Source organism: Alosa alosa, chromosome 10, assembly GCF_017589495.1.
Source record: "Alosa alosa isolate M-15738 ecotype Scorff River chromosome 10, AALO_Geno_1.1, whole genome shotgun sequence".
NCBI classification, from domain to species: Eukaryota; Metazoa; Chordata; class Actinopteri; order Clupeiformes; family Clupeidae; genus Alosa; species Alosa alosa.
In genome coordinates, this window is record NC_063198.1 from 25,663,761 (window position 1) to 25,687,500 (window position 23,740).

The window sequence follows — 23,740 nt, forward strand, 5'->3', positions numbered from 1 at the left end:
ACATACGTTGAGTTGACATCAAAATCATGTCATTCGGATGTGTTTTGAGAAAGTTCAATTTTACTGTTTTTAGTCAAAACTCGTTAGCCTGGAAGTGACCAGGGCAAGTCATTTCGTTGCTACAAAACGCTATTTTTATACCTCTTCTACAGTTCCAAACAACATTACACTTACGTGGTAGTGAGTAGAGGGTCCCTAAAGCCAAACCGAAGTATCCCGAGGTCTTTATGCGGTCGGATAAAGAGTCCAGAATGAATTTCATCAAGCCTTTCCGGAAATGTTGCTGCTGCAGCTGGCGTCTTTAGGGGAAAGTCCGTAGGAGTCGATTGCCGAGTGTGGAGTAACACGCTCTGGAAATTCACAATTTCATCGCCGTTTTTTTTAAAAGACCTCGGGATACTTCGGTTTGGCTTTAGGGACCCTCTACTAAAATCGAACTTTCTCAAAACACATCCGAATGACATGATTTTGATGTCAACTCAACGTATGTACTCCCAATCATCCGTAAATTGATCTAAATTGCATTTTACTCCGGATAATTCCTTTAATTAAGTTCCCAAGACCTTTCGGAATAAAAACAGTCCCACAATATCACAGCCCCACCACCATAATTATCATTAGGCATGGGGTTCTTTTCAGTATAGTCATTCTTCTATGTACATCAAACACACCTAAAGTTTTTCTTGCCAAAGAGCACAATTTTCATCTGACAATCGACCACACTTCCAGACAAAGTCACTGTACCAGATTACACCTTGTGCCACTTTACAACATTATTTCACACAACAAAGGTGCCAATCATTCTGGAGGGTACTGTACACGTTAATGCTGTTCATTGATTATAGTTCAGCATTCAACACCATAGTCCCCCTCACTCTGCTCACAAAGAGGAGTGAGTGGGTGGTCTGACATCTGGCACATCAGCACAGGTGCCCCCCAAGACTGTGTTTTGAGTCCCGCACTGTACAATATCTATACTCATGACTGTAGAATACTCATGACTGTAGAGCCAGCAGCAGTCACACCTCCATCATCAAATTTGCAGATGACACAGTGGTGGTGGGCTTGATCAGCAACAACAATAAACAGGCCTACCTGAATCAGGCAGAGAATGTAGCACAGTGGTGCCAGTTCAAAAACCCTGGGAAGACCCTGAATGTCAGCAAAACAAAGGAAATTGTGGTGAACTACTGAGAAAGCAGAGCAGTTACACTCCATTAAAGATCAGTAGGCAGCCTGTGGAAAGGGTTGAACGTTTTAAATACCTCGGTGTGCACATCAGAGGACTTCACATGGACCCAGCACACTCATTTCGAAATCCAAGTTGTACTTCCTATGTCAGCTGCAAATTCAAGTGTCAGCATCCATCTTGAAGGTTTTCTACTCCTCAGCAGTGGAGAGTGTTCTAACAGGTAGCATAACCTGGCATGCAAACTGTACAGCCCATGACTGCAGTGCCCTGCCAAACGCACCATCAAAGCAACTCTCCTTAAGCAGCAGAATATACAGTATCCTCCAGAATTATTGCCACCTGTGTTAAAGTTGACTAAAAATAGGAATATAATTCTATACAGTCTATGGTACAGAGCAAAGATCTTAGAGCGCATACAGAGAAACAGTATCATACATTCAATAATGTAAGTTATCAGATTTCATAAATGTGAATGAAAATAACGTTACAACATTACATCTTTAGTAGTTTAATTGTAAACATCAAATAAGAGAGTTTTTTGTCTTATATATATATTTATATATATAAATATATATATTTAAATATATAAATATATATATATATATATATTAGCCAGAGCTAGCTGTTTAATGTAATGTTAACATTTTAAGGACGTCACGCTCACTGTCATGTCCAGTTCTGGCCAGCGGCATACTGACGATCATAGTCTAGCTCATGGTTAAGTTATTTTCTATGCCGAAAAACGGCCCGCACAAGACTGCGCCTCTATTGACGAATAGGAGCAGCTAAATAGCCACGATGCCCCCCTGCGTTATTACTCGGTATCTACCCAACGTTACTCCTGCTATTGCTAGCTACTAGCTAGCTACAACAGTAGTTAGCTTGTTAGCCTGTTACCTTGTCATCAAGCTGCCTCTGCAGCCGCGCGCCTACGACTCCGGCGTTCACTCACTGCACGATGGCGGAGGGAGGCGGACCCGACTCGGGTAACGCGGCAGACGCCGAGACAGAGCCAGTGCCGGCCCAGATACCTGTACCTTCAACCGAATGTCAAAAGCAGACCATCGGGACACTACTGAAAACCACACTCCGAAAGGGAGATGAGTGGTAAGGCAAGCTGTGGAACAACAGTGGCTTCGGAGAGGGAACAGTCGCTGGCTAGCTTGGCAGTTAGCTAAGAGCCCGTGTTCGTATGCTAATGTTACTACGAAGTTGGACCCCAAAGATTGCTAGCTAACGTAGATATATAGCTAGCTATGGCGTTTGTAACATGAATTGATAGTGTAGAGTGGGGTGCTATGCTGTAATAACGTAACATAAACGGTGGGCTTGCTGTACAAGTAACGCTAACGTTACTGCATTCTCAGATGTGAGAATGCCAGCCTGTAACGTTTACCCCTGTCAGCCATTCTACTTTTACTAAGTAACGTTTAACAACAGATGTGTTCTGGAGACTAACTTGTGTAACGTAGGCTAACGGTACCTCAGAAGCTTGAGTTTGGTCACCTCATCAACATGAGTTATTGCTAGCTAACATAACGTTACATGCATGCTACTTAGATATATGGCTATCTATTGCTAGGTACCAAGCCAGGTATCTTGGCTAAAATCAATGGTAATATCATTCCCCAGAGATTTTCTCGATAGATTAACACTAACGTACCAGCTAACGTTAACGTAGCTAAAATGTTACATTTGTTTGGGTGGCTAACATTAACACAGGAAGTCATATAACGTACGCCTTGAATGGTGGTTAGCTCACTGAATCATTCACCTAGCAAGCCAATCAATCAACAGTCGTTAACGTTAAGCGTTAATATAACTTATTTGCTAGCTAGACATTTAGTTCTCTTTAACCTTAACGTGCCGTTTGTTCTAACACAACTTAGTTAACTTACACTACGTTACCACTAACGTTAGCCGCGTTAGCTAACCTTACGGTGTTTGGCAAACTTAACATTAACGTTAGCCGCCTAGTTAACGTTAAGTAACATAAACTAGCTGCGTGATTATTTTTACTGTTGTTATTAAGTGAAGCCAGTAAGAAGTTAAGTACATTTTGTGACGTTAAATTCTTATAATCTATGTTGTGAACTTGCCAGGTAGCATAGCTAATTATAAACTTAGCTGACGTTTAGTAGGAGTTGGCGTTGCTAGCTAGATGCTATCTTGCTAACTTAGCAGGCTAATGCTTTGTCATTGGTACTGGATAATACCCAGCGACATTTATTTGACACCCACCCGTCACTCTGTCACAAAATCATCTGTGGTCAACCTTAGTACTGTAACAACAAACATCTAAGGGTAGATTAACCGGATTAACGTGTAATCTGTACTTTTCATGCACGTTATGCTAGCCTGGTGATATAACATTGGTGAATGCACTTCACTGGGTGGTCTGGTTAAACGGCTCCTGGCCCCATCAGACCGTTTGACATGTTATTTTGACTCAGTATGCATGACTCGCGTTTAACCATAGTGGTGGGGCTGTGTTGCCTGTCGACCAATCTATAGGCACTTGTCGACTCTGTTACAGATACATGGCAAGTAACTGCCTTGAGGGATGTAAGTAATTCTGGTTAAGCCAGTTGTGTTGAAACTTGTACCCTAGTCAACTGTGCTGTACCTCTGACAAATAGAGTTGTCAACAGGCAAACCATTTGGCTGATGTCAAATTTGACACTCCTTTCAATAATACAACTGCTGTCTGTGGTGGTTACATGGAGTCCGCCTAACAAGCTTATGGAGTGGAACATTCTCTCTTAAGATGAGCTTAAGATATCCTAGTTGGCTGTTGCTATCTATACTGGCAAATGTGATCCTGTACACAGTTTGACTTTGTTAGGGACCTATATTCTTTAGCCTGTTTTCACATTATTTGTGTTAATATGTTCCCTTTTTATCACATAGACCCACAGGGTGTAACTAAAGTTGTAAGTCCAGACTGCCAATTTATTGCAGTAGTTTTATCTCTATAGGTATTTGATTGACAGTCGATGGTTCAAGCAATGGAAGAAGTATGTTGGCTTCGACAGCTGGGATATGTACAATGTTGGCGAACACAGCCTGTATCCTGGACCAATAGACAATTCAGGCCTTTTCTCAGGTAAAGTGAGAATAGATTTTCACAAAAGACAAAGAAAAAGGGTTGTGAAGTTGTACATATTGTATGTACATAACATTATATGTAATATAACTTATGTGTACTCCTATTTTTATGGACAGATTACGACACACAGACATTAAAGGAACACCTCATAGATGAGCTGGACTATGTCCTGATGCCCACAGAGGCATGGACCAAGCTTGTCAGCTGGTATGGCTGTCTTGAAGGCCAGAAACCCATCGTCAGAAAGGTATTTTACCCATTCTAACGGTTCTGTCTGTTGCAAACTCTCTCAGGGTTTCATGTGTTTTGTGTGTTGCGTTATGTCACTCAATTGTTCCGGAGTGATTGTGGTTGTACAATGTCTGTATCCTGCTGCGCTGTTGCGCTCACTGTTTTGTTGTGGGTTCTGTTTTTAGGTAGTAGAGCATGGCATGTTTGTTAAGCACTGTAAAGTGGAAGTGTATCTGTTGGAGCTGAACTTGTGTGAAAATGACAATATGGACAACGTGGTTACACGTCATTTCAGCAAAGCAGACACAATTGGTAAGACTTTCTTTTTTTTCTTTTCTTTTTTTTGGAATATATTCAGGTTCTGATGATTTGTATATCAAGTTTGTTCTGTGGGAATATGCACGTTCCATGCCTAATTGCATACCTTGTTCTTTGGCTCAGACACAATTGAAAAGGAAATGAGGACACTCTTTGACATCCCTACGGAAAAGGAGACGCGATTGTGGAATAAATACATGAGCAACACCTATGAGCAGTTGAACAAGCCAGACAGCACTGTGCAGGATGCTGGCCTGTTTCAGGGTCAGGTAAGGAGAGTCCACTTGGATCCACATATTTCTTTAAAAAAAAATATTTCTCAGACATGTCTTAATTCATTTGTGAAGTTTTCAAACATGAGCATACTGTATTTAGACTAGAAATAAAAGTTTGGCCAAGTTTATAGATTTAGTTTTGAAATAGAGAATTCCAAGAGTTGATTAGGGATAACTCTGAATACAAGGTCTTTGTTTATTACATGTTTTGAAGCGCATTCCCATCTGAAATTAACTTATGAAATAGTCTAGAACGCTGTTTCACAAACTGTTTTCTCTTGTGGTACTCCACCATGATATGAAGCTTACAAAAGCCACAACATAAGTTTTTTGCTCTTTAATTGCCCCCTGCAACCAAAACACTTGCTTCCCGAGTGAACCCATAGCCTAGCATCTGTCTTTCCCTGCTTTCATTTTCTTTCATTTTTTCTGTTCAGCGTGAGAAGCTGGTAGGTCAGGTACATGCTCAGGCATCCTTTTTAAGAATTCCTACAGTTTTTGTCAATGTCTTTCAGCTATACAGCATAATGTAACGGACAACTTTTTGCTACTTCTGAATCCAGATAAAGTTTGTTGTTGTGCTGTGTATGATTGACTGCTTGTTGCATGTGAATGTGATATTCCTTAAACAAGAAAAATGATATCAAGAAAGATGGAGGAGCTATTACATTGGGCAAATTATGAATGATTATTAAGGTGGGGGGGGGGGGGGCAGCACACAGTTTGGCTCAGTATTACCAATCAGACCTTAACAACCTGTCGGTTGTGGTGTTGATGTTGGTGACTTTGTGTCTCACGGGCATTTTGCCTGCAGGTGCTGGTGATTGAGCGGAAGAATGAGGATGGCACATGGCCCAGACAGAATGCCCATCTCAAGTAAGCTAATGCCCTCCTTGAGTGTTCAGCTCTAACTGTGCTGTCTGCTCTTACTGTAGTTTATTGCATTTAGTCATTTAGCTGACTCTTTTATTCCAAGTGACTTATAACAAACAAGGTTATATTCTTTTTCCCAGGTGCATAATGCTACTTCTAAGGTGTTTACGCAACATTGTTAGTATCACTATTTTTAGATCCACCTATGCTGTTGCTTAAGTCAGCTAAACAGTGCTCATTTCATCATGAGATACTAGGCCATGGTGCTTGTAGGCAACTTTTCTTTGCCCCTCAGTGACTGTTGATAAGGGCACTAAAAAAAACTCAACTTGGGGTCCTGTTCATTATCTTCCAGAGGAACAAAACTGCATATATTCTGAAATGTCTACAGTAGTGTGTACCCATTGGCAGAATTTGATCTTTAAAGGAATATTCCACCTTTTGGGGAAATACACTTGTTTTCCACCTCCCCTTGAGTTAAACTGTTGAGTTTTACCTTTCCCCAGTTCATCCAGCCGTTCTCTGAGTCTGACAGTAGCACTTTTAGCTCCAGCTCATTGAATCAGATTAGACCGTTAGCATCTCTCCCATAAGCTAACGGTCTAATCCATGAAACCATCCAAACTAGTTGGCTTGGGGCAAAAACGGCTTCTGGAGACATATTGAAACCAGTTCACCACTGTCAGTTTGGCTTGGAGGCTGAGTTGCGTATTATGTGGAGACAAAAGCATAGAAATGAACCACATTTTGTCTGTCTGATTTCAGGTCTAGTACACCCACATCCCGAAATTTCACTACCTCCCCAAAGCTCTCCTCCAACTCGTCTGCAACAATATCTTCAACAGTCACCAATGGAGACAGTTCATCAGGCTATATGCTGAATAATAGCACCTCCTCTGGAAACAGGCATGCTGTTCAAAATACAATAATATATATTTAAAGGATTTTCATTTTTAAGTACCACCTCTGCATGTGGCTAATGGGGTGTAATTTAATGACCGTAGTTTAATGACATTGGGCCTAACCATCAGGTCTTATTTAGGTTATGTGTCTGGTGTTATGTCATCATTTTCCCATGTTCTGATAAAGTGAAAGAAGACATGTTTTAGCTACTTTTGTTCAAGATGGTATAAAATTCATTTTCTATTTAGAGAAAATATCTTTGTTCCACCTGCAACTTGTGCTGATGCATGCATTGTCCTCAGGTTGGGAGGGTACAACTCCTACAGCTCAAGCTATAGCTACAGAGAATCAGCATCCCAGCCTGGCCTGTGTGGACTCAGTAACCTAGGCAACACATGCTTCATGAATTCTGCCCTCCAGGTAAACCCAGTCATCCTGCATAATTTAGTTGGAGTTCAGAATCACTAACTATAGTCACTGTCAATAATTAAGTAATAGTTTAATCACTGGATCAGCATGAATGACTTCTTGATAAGTATACTTTCTTCTTTTTCAGTGCCTGAGCAATGCATCCCCACTCACAGAGTACTTTCTGAATGACCAGTACGAGGTAGAGATCAACAGGGAAAATCCATTGGGGATGAGGGGCGAGATCGCGGAGGCCTACGCTGACCTGGTCAAGCAGATGTGGCTGAGTCGCAGCAGTTACGTTGCCCCGCGCACATTTAAAGTAAGCAGCACAGCCTGTGACTTGGTCTTTTCAAGTGTGGAATCCAGGGCTAACACTTATCTGGGCAGTCTAGACACTTTATTTTGCTTTTAGAGAGATTGACCCACAAATGTTGTTCTTTTCTTCAGACCCAAGTGGGCCGCTTTGCCCCGCAGTTCTCAGGGTATCAACAGCAGGACTCCCAGGAGCTGCTGGCTTTCCTGTTGGACGGCCTCCACGAAGACCTAAACCGCGTCAAGAAGAAGCCTTATCTGAGCTTGAGGGATGCCGAAGGTCGGCCTGATGAGGTAGTGCTCACTCTCCAGAGACTGAAGTGGGCGAAAGTATCCCGTGCACTTGTCAAACATACTTTGTAGCATGCCCTCTATGTTTACCTGTAGATACTCAAGCTACTTGTGTGTTTTGTGTGTGTGCCTCTTAGGGGTGGGCGATATATATCGTCTGCTATAATATCGTGATTGCTGTTTTAACAATGTGCAAATTGACATTATCGAGTATTTAAATTACTTTGGGGGAAAACACTCGAAATCACGCATTGAACCCCCATACATTCACTAAGCCAGGAGGTGAATGCGAGAGAAGCCCCTGGCTTTAGCAGAGCAAGTCACGTGATTGCTAGTGGTCCACGTTGTCACACGCAGCCTAATGTTTATTTTGTGCAGCTACTTCGTTCAAGTGGCATTGATGAGTTAAAGTCACGGTATTATATGCAAACGTTAGGCTAGCCTTTGAGTATTTTAATAGTCAGTTGTAAACAAAGAAATCTTCTTATGTTACCTTTTTGAAAATGGACTGAAGTTCGCTCTAAATATAAACTTTTATCGATTATCCTAACTGTTAGCATCTCTATGGGATTTCTCATATACATTAGCCATAAGCTAATGCATTGGTTTCTATTCTGTAAGGTCTGCTTAGTTTTACAGTGAAACCAGAGAATGTCTAATAAGGACATAGACGGGCTCTGGTGAAACCTAAGTAAAGGTTTGAAAGGAACTTCAGCTTCAGACTTTCTCTTGGGAAACTGTCAGGCCTATCTATCCTCTGTAATGTAGCTGGCTAGACCATGTCATTGCCACACATACAAGTGGGGGCAGAATTGGAAATGTGTCATAGAGTGACAATTGGTTTGGTTAAAAAGTCATAGGTTAGGTTATTGGTTATTATTGTAATAATGCTATTCATAAATAATGAGCTGTAAAGTAACTCGACTTTTAAAAACATTTTTTTAAAGGATATTGACTAATTATCGTCATCGTCAAAATCACAAAAAATATCGATTTTTTTGTCTATATCGCCTACCCATAGTGCCTCTATGTATGTGTAAGGCCTACCTGTGATAAGCGGCATGTGTGTCTTGGCCTGTGTGTGTGTGCACCTGTGTGTGTGTGCCTGTGTGCGTTAGAGGTGCATATATATGCATATGGATTTAACCTATCTGTCTTGAACAGATTGTAGCGAAGGAGGCATGGACAAACCATCGCCTGAGGAACGACTCGATCATCGTAGACATCTTCCATGGTCTGTTCAAGTCCACTCTAGTCTGCCCTGAGTGCTCCAAGGTATCAGTGACATTTGACCCTTTCTGCTACCTCACCCTGCCCTTGCCCATGAAGAAGGACCGCACCATGGAAGTCTTCATGGTCCGCTCTGATCCTCAGAGTAAACCCACACAGGTAAGGGGTTTATGGGAAAAGCCATGTTTTTTTTAGTTTTTTGTTCCTCTGGGTTTTCGGTTGGAATATTTCTTGGCATTCCCTCCTCTGATGATAATCACTGTCCATTGGGCTCTATTATAATACGTCTTGTGTCCAGTCATAATCCATATCCTATTAAAAATGTAGTTAACTGCTAGATGTTGAACATTATGAAAGTCTTTCCCACATGTTCTGTTTTCCATCACAGTACAGAGTGGTGGTGCCTAAGTTGGGTGTAGTGTCAGACCTGTGCAGTGCCCTGGCCAAGCTGTGTGGAGTTCCAGCAGAGAAGGTCAGTCTTCCGTTAGTACTCTCCTCAGGGATTTGTTATCCATGTCTCATGTAGTCACAGATAATTAGCTCTTTAGCCTTTGATTAAAGATCACTGAAAGTGCTGAATTTGATTAACCCTGTTTATTAATGAAAATTCTAGAAATAGTAGCTCTCTGTAGACAGCTTTGCATCTGTAACTCTTTTATTTACTTTATTTATTTGATGGTGACTGACTCATGTTAAACTTCTCTGCCCAGATGGTGGTGGCTGATGTTTACAATCATCGGTTTCACAAGATCTACCGGCGAGAGGATGGCCTCAACCATATCATGGAAAAAGACGACATATTTGTGTAGGTGTTCATTCAGCGTACCTGTTGATGATTAGAACTACAACTGCCCATTGGAACCTAATGTGTTTTATCACACACTTTTATTGTGTTTGTAGTAAACATGTAAACTTTATTAGAACAACTTTAGTTTAGTTTATGCTAAGTACTTTACATGACTGTACTTGTCTAGGTATGAGGTGCAAGAGGAGGACAGTGAAAAGATGAATCTGCCTGTGTACTTCCGCGAGCGCCACTACAAGCAAGGTGGTGGCTACTCCTCGGGCACCATGCTATTTGGCCAGCCCCTGCTCATCACTGTCCCCCGCAACAACCTTTCCATAGACACCCTCTATCAGAAGGTTCTGGAACGAATTGGGTGAGTGTACCCTTGGACATGAGCCCTGACAGTCTTTGCTTTTGTTTTGTAATTATGTTTGTAGTTTCTATGTGGTGTATCGCTGTAGCAAAAGTTCAGTATAGCTGGCCCTTTATATATCCTCTGAGCTTCCTTGCTCTCTTGTTGTTGTAGGCGTTATGTGAAGCGCTCCCAGGTGTCCGTCGCTGAGAACCGGCCGCTAGCCTCAGCCACAGCCTCGAGCAGCTGCAGCAGCCAGGCGACAGACTGCGCAGCCTCATCCAATCACAACGACGCGTATGCAAGCCCTTCGTCAGAGGGGGCGTCGTGGAGCGCAGGCTCCAGCAATGGACTCAGCAGCCACTCGGACACCTATAAAGGCCGCAATGGCACCTGCGACGGTGAGTCTCCCACCCCAGCTTGGCCGCAGAACTCCTTTTTTTGGTCGAAAATGTCATGTTTGAATCCTCCAGTGTTCGCAGACTGTTTACTACTTTTGCCTTTGTTTTTGCTTACTAATTACTCTTTATTTTTAAATGATTTTACCTTGTGTTTTATGTTTTCTTTTTATTATGATCTTTACCATTTAACTATTCTTTGACTATATTGTCCTTCTATGCTTTTATTTGTTATTACTGTTTGCTTTTGTTTATGTAGAGCACATCGAATGACCTCTGTGTATGAAATGCGCTATATAAATAAACTTGACTTGATTTGACTGATGTGTTTGTGTGTGTGTGTGTGTGACGTGGCTGTGTGGTTTGCAGGTGAAGATGAGGAGGCCATGGACCACCAGGTCAGCCCCGAGCCGGAGAACAGTCAGACAGAGACGGTGGACGGAGAGGAGGAGGGCTCAGAGCAGGAAAACGAGGCCAACGGGAATGCAGAGAAGAAGCCTGGGGCGGTGCACGGCCGCCTCTTCTCCTTCAGTATGGTGAACTCGTATGGCACAGCCAACATCAGCCCCCTGCCATGTGACGGAAACATCCTCAAACTAACAAGTGAGTGTTCTGGACGCTGTGAGGTCTTTGAAGTCTCTTACCGTAAAACTCCAAATAATAGTCCGGGCTTTTATTTTCCCAAATAGCCAAACTGCACCGGCTAGTATTAGAGACTGGCTTTTAATTCCCTTTACACAAAACTTTTCCTCTGCAAAGATGGAAAATATTATCGAATGAATTATTTCAAACACACTGAATGTCTACCTATATGACTAGGCTATCTGTTGACAATTACGGATCATCAATCATTTAGTGTTAAGATGTTGTTCATTGAGTGAGACAGTAAGATCCAAATAGCGGGGATAGCCAGAACAGATGAAACACGTTTTAATCAAACGTAATTTACAAAGCGATCGTATCACACTGAAAGCTCATATTTTGTCATTAGCAACCTAGCCTATATCGGTCCTTTGTCAAATACAGTTGCATTATCAACCCTGACCAAAACGTTCAGGAATTATTTATGCAAAAGTGGAATGTGCGTAATGTTTCATTCTCCCTCCTTTTCGGCATGAATGAAACAGCATGAACATGAACCATATCCTTTCTCCCGTATTTTATTTGGCAAATTTGACAACAGTCCGCTTGCATTTCAAATCATAGCCTACTTCTTTCTCTTTATCGCCATGGCGGTACGCATTTAGAATAAAGAATAACGTTCGCGAACCCTTTTGGTTTGTTGCCTGCTGAACGATGACGAAGTCGGACATATAGGCATAGTTCATATTGAAAAAAGTTATACAATTTGGATCTCTAGCTTTTCCCCACCGCAATCTTTTAATGCCATCTAATCATAATGTTAGCGTATGCAGTCTGCACCATACTTAAGCCCAAATCACACCAAAGATTCGGGACGAGATGAGCTGCAACATTCTATTAAACAGCAACTTGATACAACATTCTAAAACCTTGCAACTGTGACAAGACATGGTGAATGCTTTGCGATGGCTTGCAACGATGTGCATCTAATTCACACCGCTGCAACTCCTTTCTGCAACGGTTTCGTGTCATTGCGAATCTTTGGTGTGAATTGGGCTTTAAACAGACGATCTGACGGGTTTTAGAAGATTAAGTACAACCCGAAACTAAAAAACAGACCAGGCCTCTCGACCTTTAACCCAAACCTGTAGCCACGCCAGGCGTTTAAAAGAGACCGGCGTCTATTTGGGACTCAGCTATTATTTGAAGTTTTACGGTATGTTTGCCTCAAGAGTACATGAGAGACCCTCATACTTGAACATTGTTTTTGTATAACAAAGGTTGTGATGGTTTGTGTGTTTTGAATTCAGCAAGACCTGTTTTGCATGTGTAGATCTATGATTAAGAGAAAAAAAAAACAAGCTGATGATGGTTCCCCTTGTGTTGCAGCGCATTCCACAGTGGCTATTGACTGGGATTCAGACATTAAGAAGACGTGTTATGATGACCAAGAGGCAGAAGTGAGTTTCATGATATTGAAAATAGGGTTGCAAATTTACAGGAAATTTCTTAATGGACTTTCACTAACGTTAATGAACAGTAATCGATTATTCATTCAACCCTGACGTCACCCGCCCGCCCCATCACCACACGCACAACAGACCTAATAAGTTCCTCAATAAATTACTTTATTGAAAAATGCCATTTTACATTCAACTTTAAACTAGTTATATGATCGCCGCGGCAACATTTATTGGCAATTTTACATGGCTTATTGCTGCGCAACGCAACATGTTGCTTATAGGCTTGGAAAAGAAATAGACAAGACACTTGTAGGAAAAAAAAAAAATGAATAACAATAATGAAAACATGGTGTACCCTTATTAAACTGTATTTAATAGTCACAGTAATTTATTTATTGCCAATTAAATAAGGCTGCACAATGGAACATAGCCTATTGCAGCTTACTTTCAAATAGGCCAGGAAAAAAATGCCATGTTTCATTCAACCTTTTAAACTGTGTTGGATAGTCACAACAATTAATTTATTGTTTACCTTAAAAAAAATGGGCTGGACGCTTGTAGGCTAACAAAAAAAATGAACATATCTACATGTTCTGGGGGTGAGGTGTGCGCAATAGGGTTACTGTGAGTCCTGCTTCTGAAAATATTCGCTCCGATGGGACGGAGGTCGCGAGTACACGTATTATCGTGCCAATTTAGCAAGCCTCGGTACTCCTATTGTGTTGATTTTCCACCACGCCAGATTTGTGCTGCTTTTAAAAATGCGCAAGACCGTAGCGATTATTCATTTAGTTTCGAATTCAGTCGACTAATTTCTTAATGACAAATAATCGATCGTCGATTATTGATTAACAGCCCTAATTTAACATCACATATAAAACTCTTGGATAGAGGCAGTGTTTTGTTGTTTGGTACATGATTAATGTAACTCTGCCCTCCTTCCCTGTCCAGGCCTATGAGAAGCATGAGAGTATGGTGCAGCCGCAGAAGAAGAAGTCTACCATAGCGCTGAGGGAGTGCATTGAGCTCTTCACTACCATGGAGACGCTAGGAGAGCACGACCCCTGGTGGGCATCAACACTTGCACCCACTCTACCTGCTCTCTTGTACCTAAAATAGCCACTTCTCCTTATGATAAGTTCATGTCTTTGGCAGGTATTGCCCAGCGTGTAAAAAGCACCAGCAGGCCACCAAGAAGTTTGATCTGTGGTCACTGCCTCGTCTCTTAGTGGTGCATCTTAAGCGCTTCTCCTATAATCGCTGTTGGAGAGACAAGTTGGACACTGTGGTAGACTTCCCAATCAGGTAAATGGAGTGTACTTATTTATGATTTTTCACAAAATTATGTCTGTTTTGCTCATTAAATGGATTGATACATAGGTAGTTGGTAAGTTTTGATATGAGGCGAAAGGAGCTTGCTTTTCCAAGCTTTTTGGTTTTGACACCAAGGTGTACTTGGTTACTAGTTTGGTGTTCTAATTAAAACTGCCATCATTCATAGTCATTTTTACTAGACATTTTACTTCCCAATTCAGACGTTTTAGTTTGCTCTCTTTGAATACTCCCAGGGGTCGAAATTAACTTTTTGGTCTACTAGCCAAAGTGGCTGGTAGATTAAAAAAATTACCGGCCAGACATATGTTTTACTGGCCAAAACTAAACAATGCTTTCCATAACCATTTTGAAAGTAACCTATTATTGGCCTATTATACACCTTTTCAGAACACTGCAGAAGTTCTCAAGTTCCGCTGCAAGTTCCATTCAAATGAACGGGCCTTCCCAATGTTCGGAGGTCCAATAATTTTGTAGTCTATAATCAGACAGTGTTGAAGCGGAGCAAACGTGGCTCTATCTTGGTCAGTAATCAAGGATCTTTGCTATAATGATCACTGCAAAAATTTGACCGTGGCAACGGGTTTTGAGCTATGAATCACGTCTTTCATATAGTTCTATGAGTAGTTTGTTAGCCATCATTGAAAGTGAAAGTAGGCAAGTAATCAAGTAATAGGCTACATTTCTATGCAACATCTGATACTTTCAAGTTCTATTTGTGTGGCGGTCTAGTTGTTTTCTTAGCAGATGCATGAAAGGGTAACCAAATAACTGTAAGACTCGTGAAGTTTCATTTGTTGTTTTGGCAATAGCTGCATAGCCTATCGGAAAATAAATCTGACCATGTCAACATTGGACAACACAACACTGATGCAAAGCGAAGTTGATATGGCAAGCCAATTTCACATGACAGACTGAAGTACCCTTTTCTAGCAGTTGATAAGCAACCGTTTTACACGCGCCAAAGTGGCGCAGTACCTGCCATAATCCAGCCGCCAATACAAAAATATACTCTTCATTGGCGGGAGCTAATTTCGAGCCCTGAATACACTGCATTCCAAATTATTATGCAAATTACAATTTCTCAGATTTTCCTAAATAGTTGATGCAAATGACAGAGTATAATTCGAATTTTATTGAACAAACAATTATAACAGTATTTTATTCAAAAATAAGAAAACTCAAAATGCACTGTTCCAAATTATATGACATTTTATTGGTTGTAAAGAACTGAAAATGTTAATTTGTTGAATTTGCAGCATTAGGAGGTCATATAAATTAAATCAAAAGTTATTTCAATCAAAATCATCTTAATAGGACAAGTTACATGTTAACGTAGGACCCCTTTATTGAGATCACCTTCACAATTCTTGCATCCATTGAACTTGTGAGTTCTTGGAGAGTTTTGGCTCCCACACACAGTTGCGTTCCGTCAATGCATGCCAGTGGGTGTTCCCGACGGTAACTATGCAAATGACTTAAGGTATAACCGTAATTTGATTGTCTGGTGCCGTCTGTCGATTGGCTTGATTGGCCGGTGCCGTCCGTTGGTGCAGCAAAAGTTGAACTTCTCAATTGATGATGCTCCAAAGGTTCTCGATAGGGTCGAGGTCAGGGGAAGATGGGGGCCATACCATGAGTTTCTCTTCTTTTATGCCCATAGCAGCCAATGACCCAGAGGTATTCTTTGCAGCATGAGATGGTGCATTTGTCGTGCATAAAGATGATTTTGCTACGGATGGCACAGTTCTTTTTTTGTACCACAGAAGAAATTGGTCAGTCAGAAACTCTACATACTTTGCCGAGGTCATTTTCACACTGTCAGGGACCCTAAAGGGGCCTACCAGCTCTCTCCCCATATGATACCGGCCCAAAACATGACTCCGCCACCTCCTTGCTGACGTCTCAGCCTTGTTGGGACATGGTGACCATTCACCAATCATCCATTACTCCATCCATCTGGACCATCTAAGGTTGCACGGCACTGATCCGTAAAACAAAACTGTTTGAAAATTAGTCTTCATGTATTCCTGAGCCCACTGCAGCCATTTCTGCTTGTGAGCATTGTTTAGGGGTGGCCGAATAGTAGGTTTATGCACACTTGCAAACTTCTTGAGGATCTTACATCTTGAGGTTTAGCAGGACTCCAGAGGCACCAGCGGCTTCAAATACCTGTTTGCTGCTTTGCAATGACATTTTAGCAGCTGCTTTCTTAATCCTATGAATTTGTCTGGCAGAAACCTTCTTTATTATGCCTTTGTCTGCACAAACCCGCCTGTGCTCTGAATCAGCGACAAATTTCTTCACAGTATGATGATCATGCATACGTTTTTGGGAAATATCCAATGTTTTCATACCTTGTCCAAGGTAGTGCACAATTCAGTGTTTCCCCTACAGTGTATTTAACAGCGGCGCAGCGACGCCGCTGGATTTTCAGCGCCGCTGCAACATAATATCACGAGATTCACTTAACACACTGTAAAAAGCACAACGCCAACGCCATCTCGAAATTGTTTTCTGAAAGTCTTGAGTAAGTTAAGTGCATCAAACCAAGACTTAGCCTCTCATTATTCAGGACATATATGCATGATGTGTCAGGTGATTACAAGCCCAAAGACAAGTCTGCAGCCCATATGGCTAGCCTACGTTCTGAACACGGTTTGTTTAGCTATCCGACTGATGGGGTCTTGCTCCGCCACAGTGTAGCCTATGGTGTCATCGTTCACGTGTAGGTTACACAATAAATAGCCTACTTATAGGCCTGGTGACAATAAAAAAATGATATTAGTTATATTTCATCGAAGCTGTTTGTATGCCGTGAATTCGGGCTTGTAGCCTATGCCATATGTTAAGCTTGAGCAATTCCTCTGATCCAAAGCCTGCTTTGACACATTGACACTAATGTGAAACATGCATCCTCCTCTCCTAGCCTACATCAAATAAAAGAAACCAATTCATGATTACCGAAATGAATTTAACATGGGGGGGGAAAAAGTTTGTTGCGATTTAGCCTACTGTTGTGATGCGGTTCTTTCTGCTGATTGATTTACGTCCGTGTCGCCAACACTGAGAACTCTTGTTTCCGGCTGACAATTTTATCCAGAGAGCTGATTTCCCAGCTCTCTGGATAAAATTGAGCCTCCATCAACATTCAACGACAAATTATTAAAACGTAAGTAATGCAATAGAGTAAACCAATGTGCTACAAGGTGTATGGTCTTAACGTTAATTGTAGCCTAGACTTGTAACGTTAGCGTAGGGCTACATGTAATGTTTGCATGGGAAAGCTAGGCGAACACAGTCTAGGCCTTTTTTAAACTTTCTGATAGTTAAAGGAAATATGAGCATATGTTGGCATATCATGATAGCCTAAATTCTGTCCACTTAGCTATAATAGGCTATCACAAACAGACCTTTTCTACGCTTATGCATTAGACATAGGAGCCTACATTCTCTTATCAGAAAGGCGTGTTCTCATAACTTCAGCGTTCTCTTGACGGTGAGACCTAACGGTCGCGACTTCAATCAAGTAGCCTAGGTCCTTTTCGAAGTTAATTGTGAGTGAGTTGTATGGTAACTGTGGGAGTGATGTAGAAGAAAAGTGAGTATTTACTTTTTTATAATGGGTTTGTTGTTTTGGGACTGAGAAATAGACTACAAGGAGAGCATCTGGCTTCGCATTAATGGCCCCCAAACAATTCAATCCACTACCAAAGAGCCTTGCATGCGTGTCAGCATTAATGGCCCCCAACAATTCAATTCAATTACCAAAGAGCCTTAGAGATGTTCTTTGAAAAGCCCAGAAAAATTAAGTGCTAATACATTTCATCCTGCTGAGATTGGGTGTGGCCTTTGCCATTAAGACAAATTTAAATAAATTGTAAATAATCTTTTTCTGGGTTGTGCCATTTCATTTTTTCTTCTATCATTTTTAACCAATAATGCTAAAAAAGAAAGCTGAAAATGTCCACAAAAGAAACACATAAACTGCTAAGGTATGATATAAAAAAATAAAATAAAAAAAAATGCTTATTAATGTGGAACATCCTTCTAGTAGTAGTTTTCGTTTGATTGGGCTCACCTGGCAAACTACGTAATTATCACAGGTGTCTGAGATTGATTTCAAAAAAATAAATGTTTATGACACTTAAATCAAATTTGCACAATACTTTGGAACACAGTGTACTCCCCATAAATCGAGGATTTGCACATGATGGGAGTTTACACAAATCTCTTTTTTACAAAAAAGCAGAACCAGCAGTGGTGGTTGCATTGGTTTCAAAAAAGTTGGTTTCAGTTTCCTTATTTCTCAAGTGAAGTAATCAGTGCTGCCTGGTTACTTTTGGGAAACAGAGAAGTCGTACCACAGGAACCAGTTATTTCACCACACCCAAATATTTTCAGAGAGAAGTTCTTTCTCTATGTTCTCTCAATGTTTGTGTGTGGGACGTGTTTAACTTGAGAGGTAGTACTTTGGGCCGCCAGAGATGGGGGATTTGAATCATCTGTCTTTCAATTAGTTCATTCAAAGATGCAGAAGCGGTGCATCAGAAGGAAGGGTTTTTTTTTATTTCATTTTTTTATTGGAAATTGAATGTTGTAACAGAGACTACCACACAATTCCATTTCCTTCAAACTAAATATAATAAAAGGAGGGTATAGAAAGTAAAATTGCTTTGGTGTCTCTGGACCTGGAATCCTGGTTCCAATTCGGTGAACTCTGTGTATAGGACATTAATAAAGGTTTGCAAAGCCTTGAAAACCAAAACGAAAATGAAATTCTATTATCAGTTCTAGACATAACTGAATGTTTGAATATGCAAATGCATTTTTCAAATAGAGATAACATTGTTTTGAAAATGTCTAGATGTTTTCACTAGAGGGCAGCAAGTCCATAGAAAGCATTGTGGAGTGTGGGAGTGTATTTGGGCCAACAGACAAGTTGTATAAAAATCTCTCCCCCGTGCCATTCAAGTTTTAACTTCTTTAAGCAATAAGAACACTGCATTGATGAAGGGAGCATTAGTTTTGTTGATGGAAACTGTCCACAACAATTGAGAATATAGTACAGCAGGCAGATTGCATTTATTATACAGTATATGTCTGTGTCTGTGTGAGACAGACGGTGCTTGGATCGTTTCCTCTTAAGTCACACTACTTATCCCGAAGCCAGAGAGGAAATGCCCTGTCAGGGACCTTAGGCCCTTTTAATCTGACTCTGACTTGCAGTTTTTCCACCTTAAATAGAACAGTTATTGTCCCTATGTGCAGTAGACTCAAACTCAAAAGATTTATCCTTGGTCTCATAACCTTAATGCAACCTAATACACTACCGGTCAAAAGTTTGGGGTCACTGAGATTGATTCTAGATTGATAGATTCTTCATTTTCATTCCACTCCATTATAGACATAATACCAGCTGAGATCAGTTGCATTGTTTTTTAAATCAGGGCAGCAGTTTTCAGATTACATTATGTGTTTACATAATTTCGAAAGGGTTCACGACAGTTGTAGAAAGAAATGGCTGATCTTTAATGCAATATCTACATTACCCATTATCAGCAACCATTCATCCAATGTTCCAAAGGTACATTCTGTTTACTAATCTGATATCATAACTGAGAAAACATTGGAGAACCCTTTTGAATTATGTAAGCACATAATGTAATCTGAAAACTGCTGGCTTGATTAAAAAACAATTAAACTGATCTCAGCTGGTATTCTGTCTATAATGGAGTGGAATGGAAATTTCTAAATGACCCCAAACTTTTGACCGGTAGTGTATGTAATATAACTGAATATTTGATGGGTCGTTAAAGCCCTATTTTTGGTAACTGTGATCATTTGAAATGGTCATTGATGCGTATGTATTCCTATGTAGTCCCACTTGGTTTGAGGAACCTAATGTTATGTTTGTCTTTCAGGGGATTTGATCTAATGATATGTTTTTCTTCTTAGGGATTTGATCTAATGTTATGTTTGTCTTCTCAGGGACTTGAACATGTCAGAGTTTGTGTGCGATCCCAAGGCTGAGCCCTATGTTTATGATCTGATCGCTGTCTCTAACCACTACGGAGGCATGGGGGGAGGCCACTGTAAGTAACTGCTCGTTATGTCCACTTGCTCGTTATGTCCACTTGCTCGTTGTCCACTTGTGTCCACTTGCTCAGGCAGATCAACTGTACAGCTTAATGCTGTGCTGTGCTACTATGGTTTGTTTGACATGGTTTCAGGTAAAATGAGATGTTCAGACACTTATCTGCTTTCCAAAAATATTGCTTTTATGCTTTTGTTTTGTACCTGGTATCACTTCGCTGAAGTGTGTGTTCTGTTTGTCTTTCTCAAACATTTAAGAAGCCCTTTAGGAAGTGTTATTCATCCAGGTTGTAGTCATGGTACTTAAGCTGCTGCCTGAGGTTGTATTTGACATGTTTTAAACAGCTTTGTTAATGTGTAAGAAGCAATGAACAAATGGATTAATCATTTCCTTGTTTAAGTGTCTGTCATCCAACCTAATGGATACTTTCTCTTCCTTTGCTCCACACAGTGCTTTGGTTTGAGTTCTTGCTGTGCTCATAGAGCACCTTGTGTTGTGTATATAAATATGGGTGTTAGAAAGGTGGCCATATAACAAACAGCATTCCTATTGATGTGTGATGACTTGCTTCCTCATCTAGACACGGCCTATGGGAAAAACAAAGTTGATGGAAAGTGGTATTACTTCGATGACAGCAGTGTATCATCCGCCTCCGAAGATCAGATTGTGGTCAGTGCAGTTAAATTCAACTCTGCTCAATATGTTGTAATTTTGAAAAAGTCCCTGTTCTAGTTTGCCAGATTGACAGGAAGTATGCATGCCTATTGACGTTTGATGAATGAATCATTTTGAAAATATGTCAAGACTTCCTGGTCGTGGCCATCACTTGGTTCCTTGTGTGTGTGTGTGTGTGTGTGTGTATATCTGTGTCTAACTAATGTAATTCTATCTGTCTGTCTGTCTCTCCACAGACAAAGGCAGCCTATGTGCTATTCTACCAACGCAGAGACAATGACAGCCCCTCCAAGTCAACGGCATCTGCTTCCCTGGGGGGAGCGCCTGAAACCCCTGATGACACCATGGACACCAACTGAACATCGCTGAGGTTTCGGGACAAGCGCTGAAGCAAAAGCCTGATAAACATTACAGCAAAACAAATGAAAATCAAGATGTGACCGATCAACGCACCCCCAGAGGCCACTTCAGACGTTTTCTTTTTAAGACTTAAATATATAGGCCCCTGTCATCTTGCTCTTATTTTTAACCGTCTCTCACTTGCATCACCACCAAGAGCCTGCGACAGCCAAAAGAAAAGAAAAAAAAATAATAATTTGATATGTGGCCTCAAAGACTTTTCTCTCTAGAGCTTGCTGCCTGCTCTCAGGAGAGCATAGTTTAACAAATTGCAAAAGAATAAGGAGAAAATGAAAAAAGGGGTGAAATGAAATGGCAATACAAACTTTGTCTGGACAAAAGGAATGTTTTAGAAGTTGCCTAAAATGAATAGATAGAATACATTCTGTCACCCAATAGGGAAAAAAGAAAAAGGAAAAAAAGAATAATAAAGAAGCCAAATGCAAATGTTGTCTCAACCAAAGCATTGCAAGTTGTACATGTGGAAGAGGTAAAGTGAGGAGATCTGGAAGGAGTGGCTTGTGAGTCTCCGTGTATAACCAGAGATGACATTTATGCAAAAGTGATCAATATTTCCAAATGAAATGTGCACTGGCTAAATCCCGTTGAACCCCACCAGACTGCACTCTTAATACATAGTGCTTCCTCTGGAAGACTGGACTCTTTTTGGGATTGTGCACCTAGAGTGTACTGGTCAGCCCACCCCATGTCCACTGATCAGGGCCACCTAACTCCAGAGAAATTGGATTGCTGATAAGTTTCATTTTTCTCTCTCTCCACGGCTTGACGTTTTCACCTTCACATTTCTGCCATGCTTAAAAACATGCTTTTTAATCTGCCTAGCCCTGACCCTGTCTTAGGTCAGTCAAAGCATGCTGTTTGGGTTCATGCTGCCCTGTCATGCTACCTTGCAATGAGGTTTAGTGTACCGCTGAACAACAGAAACGTTGCTGCTCTGTCTCCGAAACGTAATGCACCAGCGGCCTTCGAAGCCCCATAAGCCTGTTAAAGAGGGCGGGGCATGTGTGAGTGCTCTTAGCTTTTATTTTAAGATGGGAATAAGTCTGCTTTTTGTCTTACGTGGAATTTATGAATGAGTGAATTTTGGTTTTTCAGTTCAGTTTACTTTTACTTTTCTTGACCTTCGAAAGAAAACAGAAAATCACCTATCTCTTTCAAAATGTGACTTGACACTCAGTGGTGAAATAAAATTATGTTAATACAACATTTAGATTGCATCCTAATGGAAATACATTTTATTTAATTGAAAGTCAATGAGGTGATTTAAGTGGTGCTAAATTAATGAGACTTGAAAAAGACTTTTTTTTTTTTTTTAGACCAAGTAGAGGTTTTACAGCAGACTCCCCCTAAATAGGGAGTGCTTGTGTATTTTCCCTCAAAGTGCACATAGTGCGATATGTTTTAGTTGCACTTCCTAGACCTGCTTCTTAAGTCAGAGATTGTCTTATTGAGAATTCTCAATAATTTTCACCGCTGTTATTTATTAGTATTACAAATGTAGTCAGGAAAAATCTGTAAATCAAGAAAAAGCCTATTTCTCTTTTTGATTTAGGGGCAACTCTGAGACTTTGGAGGAGCACATTTATTGAATTGGTGAAATGTACATTTCTGACTGTCACAGTGATCAGTAATTAAGCTGAAAATATGTGATTCAGAACTCACAGTAGCCAATGCCAGCATTATTGAGTTTTTGGAGATCAGTTCCTGCCTTTTCACTTGCATTGTGCTTTCTTTTACTTTTTTTCGATTTACAATGAAAATGCAAAAGTTTCTGGTCAGTTCCACTGTGAAAGCCCTGCCCAGACATGACATAACTATATCAATATTTCTGTCGAAGAGAAAAAGCTTTACATCTTATAAATACATGCCCATAGCAACTTAAACAGTGGTAGACCCAATAGCCAAGGCAAAAGCCATTTGTTTAAAACAGATTCTTTTCTCTATTACCTCTACAATATCAACACTTTACATATGTGTTTTCTTGTCCAATTACATAGATGTACATAATTATACTCTATTTCCAAAATAGGTACATAACTACTTTGTGTTCTGATATTTATCTTATTGCCAATATCTGCAATATCAGATTTTGATGAAAATGATTTGAAAGTTCAATAAAGGATGGAAGCCTGATCTGGATGGCCTTTTGTTTTGTACATTTAGTCAGAAACAATTCTCCATCTTTCAGGAGTAGCTTTCCATGCAAGTCATTGTACATCAGTCTTTCTGTACCGCATGCAGAGGAACCAGTCTCGGGCAACTGGTTTGTTGTAGCTTACTGTACATAAAGATACTTTCCCCTGCATCACAGTAATTAACCAGCTTATAATGTGTAATTTGATTATATGATAATTAGGCCTAAAACTTAAGACTGCCAGGAACCGTTGGAATTAATCTGTCTAGGTACCACAAATGACATTTTTTTTTGAAGGTCAAGCCTTTGTGAGTTTAAATCTGCCTAGTATTTAGGTTGTGTAGTTGAGATTAAG

At 40.6% G+C, this 23,740-nt stretch overlaps 1 protein-coding gene across 1 annotated transcript; it reads left to right on the top strand.

The window, feature by feature from the left end:
• Positions 1 to 1,958: 1,958 nt before the first annotated feature.
• On the top strand, positions 1,959 to 23,384 carry usp4 (ubiquitin specific peptidase 4 (proto-oncogene)). The gene is made up of 22 exons (XM_048254941.1): positions 1,959 to 2,299; positions 4,171 to 4,298; positions 4,418 to 4,548; positions 4,718 to 4,844; positions 4,974 to 5,119; positions 5,940 to 6,001; positions 6,764 to 6,904; positions 7,204 to 7,321; positions 7,458 to 7,631; positions 7,760 to 7,918; positions 9,080 to 9,304; positions 9,534 to 9,617; positions 9,856 to 9,950; positions 10,120 to 10,305; positions 10,459 to 10,685; positions 11,052 to 11,285; positions 12,654 to 12,724; positions 13,679 to 13,794; positions 13,883 to 14,032; positions 20,051 to 20,154; positions 20,737 to 20,825; positions 21,068 to 23,384. Exons 1-22 carry the CDS (start codon positions 2,151 to 2,153, stop codon positions 21,188 to 21,190), a joined length of 3,039 nt encoding a protein of 1,012 aa, XP_048110898.1. The 5' UTR covers positions 1,959 to 2,150; the 3' UTR covers positions 21,191 to 23,384.
• Positions 23,385 to 23,740: the final 356 nt, after the last annotated feature.

Excerpts from the sequence above, each read along its gene's own strand:
- usp4 (XM_048254941.1), top strand. The coding sequence starts at position 2,151 with ATGGCGGAGGGAGGCGGACCCGACTCGGGTAACGCGGCAGACGCCGAG. Across the intron at positions 10,306-10,458 it reads AAGGTTCTGGAACGAATTGG|GCGTTATGTGAAGCGCTCCC; the intron begins GTGAGTGTACCC and ends TTGTTGTTGTAG. Across the intron at positions 12,725-13,678 it reads ATGATGACCAAGAGGCAGAA|GCCTATGAGAAGCATGAGAG; the intron begins GTGAGTTTCATG and ends TTCCCTGTCCAG.